The 15704-nt window shown below is 40.7% G+C and overlaps 1 protein-coding gene across 7 annotated transcripts in view; it reads left to right on the top strand.

Annotated features, from left to right (window-relative positions):
• Window positions 1-12783, top strand: part of ELMOD1 (ELMO domain containing 1) — a 49904-nt gene extending 37121 nt beyond the window's left edge. For 6 of the 7 annotated variants that reach the window (XM_074816137.1, XM_074816134.1, XM_074816139.1 and 3 more), the window contains 5 exons: window positions 1145-1213; window positions 1501-1524; window positions 3708-3758; window positions 5247-5380; window positions 10941-12783. In XM_074816137.1, the coding sequence (XP_074672238.1) occupies window positions 1145-1213; window positions 1501-1524; window positions 3708-3758; window positions 5247-5380; window positions 10941-11113 (451 nt within the window). In that variant the 3' untranslated portion in view covers window positions 11114-12783. The remainder of the gene's footprint in view (window positions 1-1144; window positions 1214-1500; window positions 1525-3707; window positions 3759-5246; window positions 5381-10940) is intronic. The other variant, XM_074816141.1, reaches the window with a different exon arrangement.
• Window positions 12784-15704: the final 2921 nt, after the last annotated feature.

Here is a 15704-nt window from a genome sequence, read left to right as displayed (position 1 = left end):
TGTAAATGGGTTTATGTGTGTCTGAAGTAATGAAAAACAGCATTACTTGAAGATTCTTAGCAAGTCTGTGGGAATAATTTATAAAAGTGTTAGGGACTTCATATAAAAAAACTGAAAATGTATTTGCTAGCCCAATTTGGGGGTGGGGTGGGGTGGGGTGTTCTCTTTGCAAAGGGGTCTCCTTTCTTTAGGTATTCCTAATTCAACTCAGTAATACTGCTGGCTAAACCCTTTTTTTAGTTTCTCTGTGACATAGTAAGTTAGGACTCTCTTCCCGTAACAAAGAAACCTTAAGGTATATTTTCATCAATATGTAGATCTGGAAGTGAGTAGGTGGGAGGGTTATGCTACTGCTCAGCTTTCTTGTTTGGGAATTTCATGCTAAATTCTTAGGCAAAACACTTCAAATGCAGCCACTGATGGCAGACTTCTGTAGTTGGACTACTTCAATTTCTGTTGATACTCAAAATTAAGCAGTGAGTTTACATCACTTTTCCTCTGTATCATGCACTCCAGTGTTGGTACCATATCTGTGGTTGGTAATTTGAGGGTCAATCAATGCCCGTTTCCTGTTATAGAAACATTTGGTAAAATAACCTCTCCCTATGAGGGGAAAAAGAAATATTTCCTGCTTTTACAGATTGAAGGACATAAATCATCCACTGTCCGTATATCGTTCTCTAACAAAGCTTAGCTGAGGATCTGGACTCTTGATTCTGGCTTTGAACATCCATTGGAGCTGAATCCCTACCATATATTTCATTTCTTAGTCTCCTGTGATGACTCTTATCCTGCTTAATTAATCTGCCAGATCAAGAAGCCTGAACTGCTTTCTCTTGAGCTCAGCAGCCAACATGCTCTAGTAATAAGCAACTGATTTTCTGTAGGGTGGGTAGAAAGGGGACTCTGGTAACACACGTTCGCTAAACGCTTATAGGATTGCACTTGTAATTTGAGGCTGCTTTAATCTTTCATTTTGGGGGTCTGAGTGGTAGATTAATGAATTTAACATGTTAAATGATACTCCTACTGCATAACACATGTAGTGAACTTTTAAAAGGATGTGTATGGACAGCTTAATATGGCTTAAGATGATTTTTTTGTTGTGTTTCTTTAACAATTCACCCTAAACATATATCTGCAGGTATTTTGCTGAATGGGACACTGAGATAGCTCAGCAAGTTCTTTCTGATTCTCTTCAGCCTAAATACAGGTAATGCTTGAGACCAGAAAAAACAACCTGAGAGCGCACTGTGCTGACTGGTGTCTGGGGGAGGGGGCTGTATTCTTTTCTTTTTGTTGGGCATATGCTTGGGTATTGCCACATGCAATCTTTTTTTAAGTACTGATTCTGAAAACTGATGAAGAGGCAAACTTGTATACTGAATCTTAGAAACAGTTAAACTTAGTGTTAAATGTTTTCACTTATACTTCTAATTTCAAGTGATTTTGTATTTTTATTTACCTTTCTTTTAATTCTTTTGTCTTTTCATAATGAAGGGAAGTCACTAAGAAGGAACTAAGGTATTTTTTTTTCTTTTCTCTTAGTTTTATGAGACACTACATGTAAATAAACATCAAACCATAGTGCAATTTGGGATGTTATAAACTGAAAGTCTTTGTTGCAACACCAAGAGATCCATATTCCTTTCTCCAGAATTAATACAAATGTAGCTGATGGTGCAACACTGGGTACATCTGAGCATGCTTATATATAAAGAATGAAATCAACCTTGCTTGATGTAGCTAAAGCACTGTATTTTAGTTATTTAGTACCAGGCTTAACAAACAAATTTTGTGTGATTTTTACTTGTGGGGAAAAAAGTCTAAGCAGCGCCACTATGGTCACAACAGCTGTGACTGACTTGATAATCAGAGGTAGTCTAGGCCAAGGACTTGTTAGCACAGTTGAAGAGTCCCTTTATTTAGAGTCACATACTCTGTCTACCTTGACTAATGATGGGTCTAATCTGGCTAGTCCATTGTCCTGACTGTTGAGAGATCAGGTACCTTCAAGCGGCAAAAAATTTGTGTCATGAATGATTTATGAAAAGGAGATTTATTCCATAATAACTGAGGGGGGGGGAGGAATGCTTCTTAGACAGTTATATAGTAATCAGTTGCCTTAAAATACTTTTTTCTTCTGCCAGTAATGGTAGATATCCGTATAGCAGGTCCACATCTGAATCCTGTGAAGTTTTTCATCTCCTCAGTGTTTCGTGGTTGAGTTCCCAATGATAATTCTGTGACAAAAAGCACTTCGAACACATTAATGTTCTTCATTTACATGTTTGATTACCAAGGGCTGTCTTGGAGTGCTGTGTGAGCATGAGCAATTTCTGTTCCTTGAAAGAGCATTCAGCAGAAGATAGATGCTGCTGATGGTGCCTGTGGTGGTGTTCTTGGTGTGGTTGCTCAACAGCTGTGCTGGTTTCCAGTGTGATCATGATGAATGTAATTTCTATATCTGTTGAACTATATTGCTTGTCCACATCCTACATGTACAACCTTTATTATCCAGTGTTTGCTTAGGGTTTTTTAACTGATGTTATGCCACAGCCTACAAAGATGGTTAAGATTTTAGAGAATGAGTGAAGACTGATATATTCCTATACACTAAGCCATTTAGGAGGTGAAGTTTTGTCCTCACACATGCCACCTGGTAGCGCTCAGGTCAGGATGGATATGAACCTATTAGCATCTTAAATACTTAATGGCAACAATTTTTAAATACTATATTTACATGAAGCTCATGGGATTGTATTTAGTGTAATATATATTTATTGTAGTTCAAGTATAGTCCAAGAACAACTCTTTCATACATAGCTGTCTAGAATTTGGGATCTAAAGCTTGCAAACTCTCATCTGCCTTACCAAGGCAAAACACCCACAGGCATATCTAAGTTGTAGCCCACTGGTTAGGGTTGGTTCCATGCCTGCTTTTAGCTGGTGACAAATGCAGGCAATGATTTCTGCTAAACGTGCTCCATTTGAGTAGATTAAAACCTGGTTAGTGGGATGTCGGCTGACTGGTTGCATCAAACAGCTCTTTTAAATAAAACTGTTGCTGAACAGCAGAAATTCAGTCTAAAATCAATCTGTTTCCTAACTAATTTTCTTTTAAAGGAGAGACCTTGTGTGTCCTTGAAAAGCTCTGAATTATTGTGTCAAATAATAGGAAATACTGTTCCTTGGTTTTGGCTGTTGAGTGGTTTCTAATTTGGCTGGACATAAAAATTTTCTATCAGAGGAGTATTTTTCATGTTTGCTGCCTCAGGTGAATCATGCCTCCAGTGATGAGTGTCATGTATATCTTTGAAAACACAAAAGGTTGAAGCTACCTTTTATTAGTTAAAAGAAATGTAATATTTTCAACTTTCTGTATAGCTCAGGCTTAATTGAAGTAGATTATCTTGGTGGTCAATGTAGAAAATAACTGGCTTTTACTGAGAGCATTGACATAGGCACATACTTTGTAATGATGAGACAAGTTTATCAGCAAAGCTATAAAGCCAGTTACCCCTTTCAAGTCTTTTTATACCAATCTGTTTGGTCAGAAGCAGAGTTAAATGTGATTAGCCATATCAATAGAGGTAAAATATTGTGTTCCGTCAATGTTATAATGTCAAAGAAATGCAAAGAAGATATTTATTGATTAGTAATGCATGGCAATATCTGGATGATTTTTTTTTTTTTTCCCCCCTCAGCCAATTCAGCAAAGCCGAATGGGAGAAAAAAAAGTTTGATAAAGCAATCGGGTAAGTTTAAAATTCTTTTTAAAGTTTCCACAAACACAGCAGTTAACAATGATGCTGTATATTTGAGGGGAAAAAGGTGTTTCCTGGTTACTTTTTAAAGGAAACTTCAGTGTACATACTAATATGTATTGTCTTAACCATGCCTTGATTTTGATCAAAGATTACAGGAAAAACAGTTTGAAGTAAGAATTATGAAAAATAACCCACAGATGTTGTAGCAAGGAGAAGCTTTCTCTGTATGCTATGAATAGTGCAGTGATGAATATCTGTTTAATTCTTCTTGACACATAACGTGATTAAGTCTCACTTCTTACTGTCAGAGCCAGGTTCTGATCTGCTTTCAGGAAAGTATAATAGGGAAGAAATAGTAGTGAGGTGTTTTCTTCTTAAGCAGTGGGTTTGGTATAGCTGCATTATTCATGAGTGTGGAACTGGATGTTCCTTCTGAGTGTACCTGAAAATCTGTAATACAACATTTTAATGCCCATATTTCATTTTTCTGTGAAACTTGCCATTAGACCTCACATTGCAGTAAACTTCAGGATTTATATTTCAGGAGGGGAAAAAAAAAGTTTAAAGAAAAGTATTTTGGTTTGCTTGATAGTGATAATTGAAAAAATACTCAGGACAACCTACAGAAGACAGCTGTGTTTAGAGGAGGGGGGGGGGGAAAATCATGGAACAAGTTTGCTTTTATCACTAAATGTCAGTGTGGGACACTGTATGTTTTCTTGGGAAATAGTCACTGCCAGAAATGTCAAGTTCTTTATGCAACAGGCTCACAAATTAAGAAATAACTTCCAATTTCTGAGTTCTGTTGTGCCTGAATATACTTTCCTTGTTGATATCTCTTAGCAGGACAGGAATTTGCTTCATTGGTCTGATTTTCTGTTTCTAGCATGCTCTGATTTAGGTTTTTGCCTGTTTTCTGGCCTGTGTATCTAGTTTTCTGTTAGGAAGAAATTGGAGATGACTCAGCTGGATCTTCTTCACAGGCTTTTTAGCCATATGAATGTCTTTATAGGACTGATTGTTGAAACCTGATGTTCCTAACTGTGGGTAATGAATTCCAGTGGGGCAGATGGGTTAAAATAGCAAACGATGGATCACCCTGCAGATACAGTCACTGTGTGGAGTGCTTGCCCTTTGTCAGAGGTGAGCGCAGGAGCACAGGGATGCCTGGGCTTGTTCTTATTCTGCAGGAATGAATCCGTGCTGCCTCACTGAAAATGCTGGCACAGTGATGAAACTCCTGCTTTCACTGTGACCATATGTTTCACAAGGGAAACGCTGTCATTAGAGTGTACAAAGCAGGCAGGATAAATGTTTTTTCTTGTTTTGCACCCCCCTACCTTGGAAGCTTATGAAGGAGAGAATAAATACACCTCAGCAGCACACAAAATCTGCAGTATCAGTGTCATCAGTGTTTCTTATAGTGTGCTGAAAGAAGACAAACTGCACAAATGTTGCTACTTCTCTTTCTTACAGCTATTCTTTTGCTATCGTGGGCATTAACATAACAGACCTCGCATACAACCTGCTTGTGAGTGGAGCTCTGAAGACCCATTTCTACAATGTTGCTCCAGAAGCACCAACACTAACTCACTTTCAGCAGACGTTCTGTAAGTCGCAGGGGGTTGGGAAATATGGAATTTGTACTCCTGCTAAACCCTTTTTCACTACCCATACTTTAAAAAAAAAAAAAAAAAATCTGCTGACACAGCACAGAAACTATATGCTAATTGCTCTCCTGTCTTTAGGATGCTTGCATTCAGTTCTGTTGTCATGGATGCCACTACCAAACCAAGAGGTAAAACAAACAAAACAAAAAACAAAACCAAACCAAAAAAAAACCAAACAAAAAACCACCAAGTGCCTGAACAAGTGACATTCCTATCTTCTTAGACTGGTTTTAAATAATAATAATAAACTAAAGGTACTTTAAAGAGCTTCTGGAGATTGCTTCTCCATAAATCCAACTGTCTTAAAATATTTGCATCTACATTCAAGTGTTATGCTCCACCCTTCAGTAGAGTTGTCCTCCCTCAAAATAATGCTTTCCCAGCCCTTCCCCCTGTATTTGAGCATCCCTCCTGCAGCACAGACCTGCTGTGCATCCTTGCACAGTGGGAGCAACACTTCTAGTTATCAGTTTCTTCCCTATACATTAAAAAACATTAGAAGTCAAAATGCACTGTTTTCCACATTTATGACAATGACAAAGGTTTTCTTCTGTTTTTTGGGGTTTTTTTAAGTTTGGCTATTTAGGTAACAGATTTTTTTTTGTTGTTTTGCAACTAGAATATTTTTCTATTGCTTAACTGGATAAATGGCAAATATTAGTGTTCTGTGCATCTCTTTCATTAAATAGTATAGGCTTTTCAGAACAAGGATGCTATATAATAAGACTCGTGTGAGCAGATATACTGTAACAGGGCTCTTGCTTTTTGCATTGGTTTCTGGGTTGCTGCCCTAGATAGACTGGCTGGTAGGAACTCTGGGCAGTTTAGCTGCTAGGCTTTTGTCTTTGGCAGTTAGCTTGATAAATAAAAAAAAGACAGATAAGTATCTACCTAAATATCCACTTATGCATCTTCAGGTCATCTTTTCATTGGAAGAGTTACGCTTTCTTTTCACCACATTCCTGATGTGCTTGTGGCCTTGTGAATGGATATGTCTAGTACGATTGGTCTGGCTCCCGTATCTCATGATCACTAGCCCTTGTTCTTGTGGGGGACTTCAACTTACCAGATGTCTGCTGGAAATACAATAGAGCAGAGGGGAAACAGTCTAGAAGGTTCCTGGAATGTGTGGAAGATAATTTCCTGACACAGCTGGTGAGTGAGCCAGCTAGGGAACCTGTTGTTTGCAAACAAAGAAGGACTTGTGGGTGATGTGATGGTTGGAGGCTGTCTTGGGCATAGCGATCATGAAATGATAGTTTTCGATTCTTGGAGAAGTAAGGAGGGAAGTCAGCAGAACTTCCACCTTGGACTTCTGGAGGGCAGACTTTGGCCTGTTTAGGAGCCTGGTTGACAGAGTCCCTTGGGAGGCCATCATCCTGAAGGGCAAAGGAGTCCAGGAAGGCTGGACATTCTTCAAGAAGGAAATCTTAAACGTGCTGGAGCAGGCTGTCCCCATGTGCTGAAAGACAGGCTGGCAAGTGAGAAGGCTGGCCTGGCTGAACAGAGCTTTGACTGGATCTCAGGGGAAAAAAGGAAAGCTTATGACCTTTGTAAGAAGGGGCAGGCAACTCAGGAGGACTACAAGGATGTCTTGATGTTACACAGGGAGAAAATTAGAAGGGCCAAAGCCCAACTAGGAATAATCTGGCTACTGCTGTAAAAGACAATTAAAAATGTCTCTATAAATAAATTAACAACAAAAGGACAGCTAAGGAGAATCTCCATCCTCTATTGGATGTGGGAGGAAACATAGTGACAAAGGATGAGGAAAAGGCTGAGGTACTCAATGCCTTCTTTGCCTCAGTCTTTAACAGTAAGACCAGTTGAGCTGGAAGACAGGGATGGGGAACAGAATGAAGCCCCCCATAATCCAAAGGGAAATTGTTAGCAACCTGCTACACCACTTAGACACACACAATTCCATGGAGCCAGATGGGACCCACCCAAGGGTACTGAGGGAGCTGGCAGAAGTGCTTACTAAGCCACATCCCATCATTTATCAGCAGTCCTGGCTAACATGGAGATCCCAGTTGACTGGAAGTTAGCAAATGTGACACCCATCAACAAGAAAAGCTGGAAGGAGGATCCAGGGAACTACAGACCTGTCAATCTGACCTTGGTGCCGGGGAAGGTAATGGAGCAGATCGTCTTGAGCACCATTACATGGCACATGCAGGACAACCAGATGATCAGGCCCAGTCAGCATGGGTTTATGAAAGGCAGGTCCTGCTTGACTAACCTGATCATCTTCTATGACAAGGTGACCCACTTAGTGGATGAGAGTAAGGCTATGGATGTTGTTTACCTGGACTTTAGAAAAGCCTTTGACACTGTTTCCCACAGCATTCTCCTGGAGAAACTGTCTGCTCATGGCTTGGACATGTGTACTCTTCGCTGGGTAAAAATACTGGCTGGATGGCTGGGCCTAAAGAGTGGTGGTGAATGGAGTTAAATCCAGTTGGCAGCTGGTCACAAGTGGTGTTCCCCAGGGCTCAGTATTGGGGCCAGTTCTGTTTAATATCTTTATCAAGGATCTGGACAAGGGGATCAAGTGCACTCTCAGTACATTTTCAGACAATGTAAGTTTGCAGGTAATGCCAAGTTGAGTGGGAGTGTTGATCTGTTTGAGGGTAGGAGGGTTTTACAGAGGAATCTGGACAGGCTGGATCGATGGGCTGAGGCCAATTGTATGAGGTTCAACAAAGCTCAGTGCTGGGTCCTGCATTTGGGTCACAACAACCCCACACAATGCTACAGGCTTAGGGAGGAGTGGCTGGAAAGCTGCCCAGTGGAAAAGGACCTGGGGGTGTTGGTCGACAGCTGGCTGAATATGAGCTGGCAGTGTGCCCAGGTGGCCAAGGAGGCCAATGGCATCCTGGGCTTGTGTCAGAAATAGTGTGGGCAGCAGGACTAGGGAAGGGATCATCCCCCTGTACTCAGCACTGGTGAGGCTGCACCTCCATTACTGTGTACAGTTTTGGGCCCCTCACTACAAGAAAGACATTGAGGGGCTGGAGTGTGTCCAGAGAAGGGCAGTGAAGCTGGTGAAGGGTCTAGAGCACAAGTCTTATGAGGAGCAGCTGAGGGAACCGGGGTTATTTAGCCTGGAGAAAAGGAGGCTGAGGGGAGACCTTATCACTCTCTACAACTACCTGAAAGGAGGTTGCAGCAAGGTGGGCGTCAGCCTCTTTTCCCAAGTAACAAGTGATAGGAAGAGAGGAAATGGTCTTAAGTTGAGAGGGGATGTTTAGAATGGATATTAGGAAAATTTTTTTCATGGAAGGGGTTGTAAAACATTGGAACAGGCTGCCTGGAGAAGTGGTTGAGTCTCCATTCTTGGAGGTATTTGAAAGACGTGGAGATGTGGCACTTAGCAGCATGGTTTAGTGGTGGACTTGGCAGTGTCAGATTAATGGTTGGACTTGATCTTAAAGGTATCTTCCAACCTAACTGATTCTATGATTCTGTATCCTGTTCTTGGTTCTGGTTTCCTGCCATGTCTAAAATCCCCCACCACTGAATTTTTTGGGGGGAAGAGACATGTTTTAGTACCTTTACAGTGTCTTGTTGCTACTGCCCAAGTTTTGGCTGCAGGAGGGACTGTTCTGCTGGCTAAGCCTGGGACTGTGCCCTGGGACCAGTGTGTCTGCTGTCCAGCATGGCCAGTCCATCATAATGATGCCGACTGACAGCTCTTGCCTTTACAGCCCAGGCTTGTATGAGTTACGAAGCAGGATAAAACTTACACGGGTATCTGGTGTAGTAATAGGCCAGTAAAGTTCGTGGATGTTCCTACACACTCTGCCTGCCATCCTAGGAAAAACTTGAGATTATCCTATGAAAAATTTGAGGTTATCAAATGGACTTTATTGTACAGAAAATATCAACAGACAAACTTTCCTGGAGCAAGGATGATTCATCCAGAGATTATCTGTTTGAATCTGACAAATCCCTGATCTTATCTCCTGCAGTTTCTCTCCTCTCCCTACAGCAGTCATTCTAGGTTTCCTTCAAATTTCCTTCAAACCCAACCACCATTAGGCTCCATTAAATGCCTACGGGCTGCCTGACTGAACTGGAAAGTCAAAATTACATTGCCCAGCCAGCAGCCTTGCTGGTAGAGGAACACAATGGTTGTACTACATGGATCTCCTAAATGCTGCACCACCACATCACCTCATCTGCACCCTTCTGTTCCCTTGGGCCATGGGGACACACATAAGGCTGAGAATTGCATGTGCCACACTGCTCGTGGGCTCTTTTGCCTTCTCTGATTGTACAAGCAATGTGTGAAACTTCATTGCTCAATGGCATGCTCAGCACAGTCACTGCTGAAGTACAGAAGGTACCTCTTGGAAATCTAGATTTTGGGGGGTGAAGATCTAACAGTGTTTTACATTTTATATAGTGATTTTAGAAAAAAGGGGTTTTACTGAGCTTTTCTTTGAAAGTAACATCTGTTGGAATGAAACAGCCTGGGGCTGTTGGAATATATGGAAGAGGTTTGAAGATGTACTTAAAATACCTTTTGAATGAAGTTTCTCAAATTGTTCATGGGGAAAAAATATAACTATGCAAATGTATCATGAAATCTAAGTTAGAAGTGTGTTGTAATTGTCATACAATAGAAGTAAATGCATAAACGCAACTAAGGTTTTTTTTACAACAAACACCCTCACTTTCTGGAATACAGAAAACTTACCTGCACGTTTTGCTGTGTTGGGATGAAAGATTATATTTCTTCAATGGTTCATCTGCTGTGGAAGCTGGGATCAAGAGATGGGGTCCAGGTCATTGAAGCCCTAGTGCTGGGTGTAATGCTTTTCCTGTCGGTGATCTTCCTGTCCAAGGACGGAACAGAACTAAATACTAAATATGCCTGTGTATTAAACCCGCTTTGGAATCAGGTTTCTTCCTGTAACAGGGAGGTCTTACCAAAGCTAGTGGTTCTGCCTATCACCTTATTCACCTCTTCAGGATCATAGGCATGAGTGTTAAACAACATTTCCAGCAAGGTCATGTACACGCAAGGTAAAATTGTGCGTGAGGAAGAAGTGTTAATACAGAAAGACATGATGGCAACTGTTAAGTTACCTACAAGTACACTCTTTTAGTGGAGAGTAAGCAACATTCCCATGAGGAAATACCTGTGAGTCAGAAGTTGAATATGAACAAAAGGCTGGTGGAGCAGCATCAGCAGTATCTTCCCCTGCTTTTACACTTGTTAATTTAATGTTTTAGTTCATGTATCCATATGTCCAGGCAGCTAGTGACTTCTTGTATTTATTGTGAGAAGTTCTGCCAGTGTATAATATTTATCAAATTTTGGGGTTGTCCAAAATGGGTTTAGCCTTGTCCCTGCATAGTGTTGTGAGGTGTCAGACCTCAGTGACCAGAATTCTCTGTGTAAATCATAACTGTGAACTGTGGGTTTCTTTCTAATTTTGTATGTGATCTTTACTGTATTTAGCTCTTCTCCTTTTTTATTATTTTGCAGGCTACTTAATGCATGAATTCCACAAATTCTGGATTGAAGAGGATCCACTGGACATAATGGAGTTCAATCGTGTCAGAGAGAAATTTCACAAGCGAATCTTGAAACAGCTCCAGAACCCAGAGATGGCTCTGTGCCCTCATTTTGCTGCATCAGAAAGTTTAATCAATATGTAGCTACTCACTTGATTTTATTTGGAAACACTGTCTCGCTCTTGTATTAGATCACTGTTTAGACCATCACTAGCATACTGAATGACCATGGAGATTGTATGCATGTTTTTGGTGCAGTATTCATCTATTTTTGTCACACATACTAGGTCCCCTTATGCTTCTCTTGTTGGGGACTTCTCATTTCAAATGGGTGCTCATATTGCCGCATTATACAGTGTTACATTCTAAATTGATGTCCGGGTATCAGAGTTTTTCTATTTTTTTAGACTTTCCTCATAATTCAGCATTAACAATTGAATTGTATTTCTCTAGCTGTGTTTTTGTATATGTGGAATAAGTAGCTGGATCTTGTATTGTGAAAGCTTTTTAACTTCTTCGTATGTTTTAAGATAACTATTGGCATTTCAAGCAAATTATATGTTTGGACCTCGTCTAGAAGATAATGCGTGTAACTTAATCTGATGCAGGCAAACACATTAAAGTCCAGTTTTCTCCATGCAGCCATTATATGCTTAATGCAGAATTAATGAGGCTTATGAGATACAAGTTTCAGTGAGAAGAGTTTATGCAGAATTACAATCAGACTCCACAGCTGCATGAATACCAAATGGTCTGGTGATGTTAATACATTCACAGTGAAATGCAAAAACGCTCACAACTACTGGATAGTGGCAGGGGCCAAAAATTATATCATTGGGCTGTTGTCACCACCACCACCATGCTGAAGCACGGTCTAAATTCCTGCACATTCCTTTGAATATACAGGGGTTAGTATTTTGTGTCGCATGTTGGAAGGCAACATGATTTGGTCACGTTGTGCTTGGTGAATTCAGGGGAGCAAAAATCTATATATTTTTTTGAACTACTGAAATGTTGCTTTGGTTGTCAATTCAGTTCCTAAGAACTGGGAGAAATAATTGATTAGAAGGTTTAGAGCAAAACCACTTAAGTTTCCCAGAGTACTTATAAAAAAAAAAAAATTTAAAATGGCAAACTGCCTTTTTTCTAGAAACATAAATGAATAAAAGTGTCTGACACTAAGATTGTGTAGTATATTGAACAGCATCTGCCATGGCATTTCATACCCATGGTATTTTTTACCTTCTAAGCAATCAATTTTAGTATTATATGTTTGTGTAAATCACTTGCATATGGAGATTAAGTAGTGTCCAACTACTTGTGAATTATATGAATAAATTATGTCATTCTAAACTGAAGCACTGTGGGTTTTATTTATGAGATATGCAGTAATACAGATGAAAGCTATTTTACTTTAATGGATCAGGTAAAAGGGGATGTAACAGCTTTGTAGTATTTCTCTAGTCTGAAGAGTGATCTGAGCTTCCTCAGATCAGATTCTTTATACCATTTCTAGTTACAGGTTGAGCCATCACTTTATAAGGAAAAAATTAAGCAATGGGAGTGGCTAAAGTTCTTGGGAAACTCATTCTTGGATTTAAGCCCTTTCATTTCTTTGCTGAAATGTAAGACGGGGATCAGGACTTCTCTGCAGGGCTGGAAACTTGCACTCATTGTGGAGTTAATCAGCAAAACTCTATGGGTGTTGTGATAATTAGTTTTCTCCCATGACTTTGGAAATATGGAACTGGAAATAACTATTGCATATTTTGCATGAAAATACAAGGAATAAAAACTGTGCATGTTTAACTTGCTACCATTGATTTTGGAAAGTGGTTATTTGTACTCACTAGATATTGAGGACTTCCTTGCGTCACTCCTGAAGCTTCTAAAATAAGTTTCTAGCAACAGTCTTTATTGTTTCAAATTTTAGACTCTCTCTTTCTTTCCCTGCCCCACTCTGACTTAAATACTTTCTGCAATTTTTTAGGCTATGCTGGTTTATTTTTAATACTCTGCACTGGAGTTGGGGAGGAGGGAGGCACGAAGGTCCCTGCTACCTTCTTACTGGTGTGATCATCTCAGTTGTTACGCCTTGTCTCAAGGTGTCAACTTCAAATAAAATCAGAAGATGTCATCTGGCTCTGTGTCAGATTGTGTCACTATAATCTAGCTGCTTTGGGTGATTGTTTTTCCTGTCTTGCAGGGAGATGGATTTAATGAAGCTACGTGTGAAATTCATCCTCCTGTGGAGCCCCTGTATGCTGGTGCCTGCAGATCTTATTGTCCTGCCCATTCGTGCTCCAGCTTCGGTCTGTGACACCCTTGCTCTCAAAATCCTTGTCAAACTGGGGGCAGAGTGTATCCCTGGTGACTGCCAAACTGGCTGTGTGCTGCTGTATGGCACTGCCTTCCCTCCTCCCCAGGAATGGCCTCTTACCATGGTGCAAATCTAAACTTTTCTTTAAAACAGTAGAATTTAGACTATCACTGATACATCTCCAAACCGACCTGTGAGGAACTAGATGCTGCTTTCCCTAGGGAGGAGAAAATGAAAGAAACAGCAAAAAAGAAAAAAGGATAAAAAGTTGTTTCAGAAAAGTAGAATCAATATTTATACTCACTGCAGTGTGCAAATTTTGGTTTAGTTAAGAGTAGAGAAGATTTATGTTGGACATTTTGAAAAACTTTCCAAAGCCTCATGGTTGCTGCACTCCACCTGATATCTCCTCCTCTGGAGGCTCCCATGAAGCTGACTGGATGCCTGCTGCTGGGAAATCATCATCCCTGACCCTGCATGGTTCAGGCAGCAAGTGCTGCCTGCCCAGCCTTTAAAGCTCTTTGGTACCTTTCTTTTTTAACTGGTATTTTTCTCAGGCAAATAATTCACACTGGCAGTGCTGTGCAACCCAGGTGTTTTAAAAAGGTACAGCCATGTTGTAAATCTAAGCTGCTAATTTGCTTTATAAAATACAAGATAGTGTACTGATGCTATACAGAATATGTCTTGCTTTGGGCAGGCAGGTGCAAATATAATTGATGAAAACATCATATTGGCAGGTAGTATGTAATTTAAAATGCAGAAATGTTTGCCTTAATCTGGTTAAAGCCAGAAAAAAGGGCCATGTACTGTTGTGGTTCTTTAATTCTGTATGCAAAATGTTACAGGTGTGGCCTGTATTTCTCTTATGTTACAGATTCAGCCACTTCCCATAGCACAGCACGTATTCCAGCTAATGTGAATTTAAATTGTTGTCAGGGCTCCTTCAACAACGCAGGTGGGCATGGATTTGTTTTCAGTAATCTCGGTGCTCCACCAGCATCTGTGGAGCTGGGGCTGTGAGCACCAGCAGGATCTGTGCCTGGGGAGTTGATTACAGCTGGGAGGAGAGCAAGTGCTGCTCCGGCTTCCCGTCGCTCATTGGCTTGTAGTTTTTTTCCTTCCTTTGGGGACAGGAGAATTATTTTTGCTGAGGTTCTTACTGGTTCTTTTGGAAGGTACTTTTTCAGATGCTGGTGCTGGTGGTATTTCTAGGTACTATTTTTAGAAGCAAAGTCAGTCCATCTTATCTATGCAGTTTGTTTTGGAGCATTGTATCTCCTGACTGTTTCCCGGAGCAGCACTGAAACTGGACTGGAAAATTTCCTGTCATGTAGAGGGTAAAGGGGATTAGTCCGTTGTCCTCATTAATGGAAGAGCAGTCTTTAAAAGCATCTGTACCAGCTGTGTGGTCTGTGCTGTGTGCCCTGTGGGGCACAGCCAGGTGGCAATGGCTTAGCGGTGCTGGCTGAAGCACTTTGCTGCAAGCAGAGGATTTTCAGCATGTTCCCAGTTGAAATAAGTGCTGTTAAGGTGGAGCAGGATGTATGTGAACGGAGTGTGGATGCTTGGGTTAATGAACCCTGATCTGCAGCTACTGACCCAAGAAATCACTGGTAGCATCATGCACACATTGGTTTCCTTTACGCAGTTGGTATCATTTCCTTCTTAATCCTGCCCTTCATGGGCTGTGGTTAGCTTTTAACACCTAATTTGCTGATCTGTCCATTTTTGTCATAACGTGATCTGAGGTTTTTCACCCTTCTACAGAGGGGTGACCAGCATTGCAGGGTTGTCCACTACTGGGGTCTTGCAGATTGGAGACATTCCTGCATGAGCTCTAGAGGAAACCTCAATCCACAGCTCTGCTGCTTGAATGGATCTGACTGAGGAAGGAATCAGTTACAGCCTGAAACAGTAACTGTGTGCAATTCTATAAATGTTCATGTGTTTGTCAAGTACTGTTGGGAAATAGGGAAACTCTGTATAAACTTCCCTCTGTCCCCCAGTTGGCTCTTGACAAGCTTGACATCATCAACATATGACCAGTTTGGCATCGTGGGAAGACTCTTCTGTGAATGACTCCCATAATCTGAATTTCAAAGAACTGTTCTACTCTGAATCTTGCTAACCACCCTGATTTTCACCTCTTACTCCTCACTTGGAATTTGGTCCAATGTGAGCTGGAATTTTGCACTAATGTAGTGTACACTCCAGGCTACACTGAGAAAAACAGTATGGCTCTCCTCTGTACACTTGCACCTGCAGCATGGTGCAGCTAAAAATCACATGAATTATTAAAATAGATGTTTTGCAGAAAACAATCCTGAAACAGATAAGAAAATGAATTATTCATTGTTTTCCTTACTTTGCAGTGCAGGTTTTCTGTAAGACTTGCTAAAGATTAGACAGGAG

This window comes from Strix aluco, chromosome 2 (genome assembly GCF_031877795.1).
Source record: "Strix aluco isolate bStrAlu1 chromosome 2, bStrAlu1.hap1, whole genome shotgun sequence".
Lineage (NCBI taxonomy): Eukaryota > Metazoa > Chordata > Aves > Strigiformes > Strigidae > Strix > Strix aluco.
Note: the sequence above shows the minus strand (reverse complement) of the source record. Positions and strands in the feature narration are given on the sequence as shown.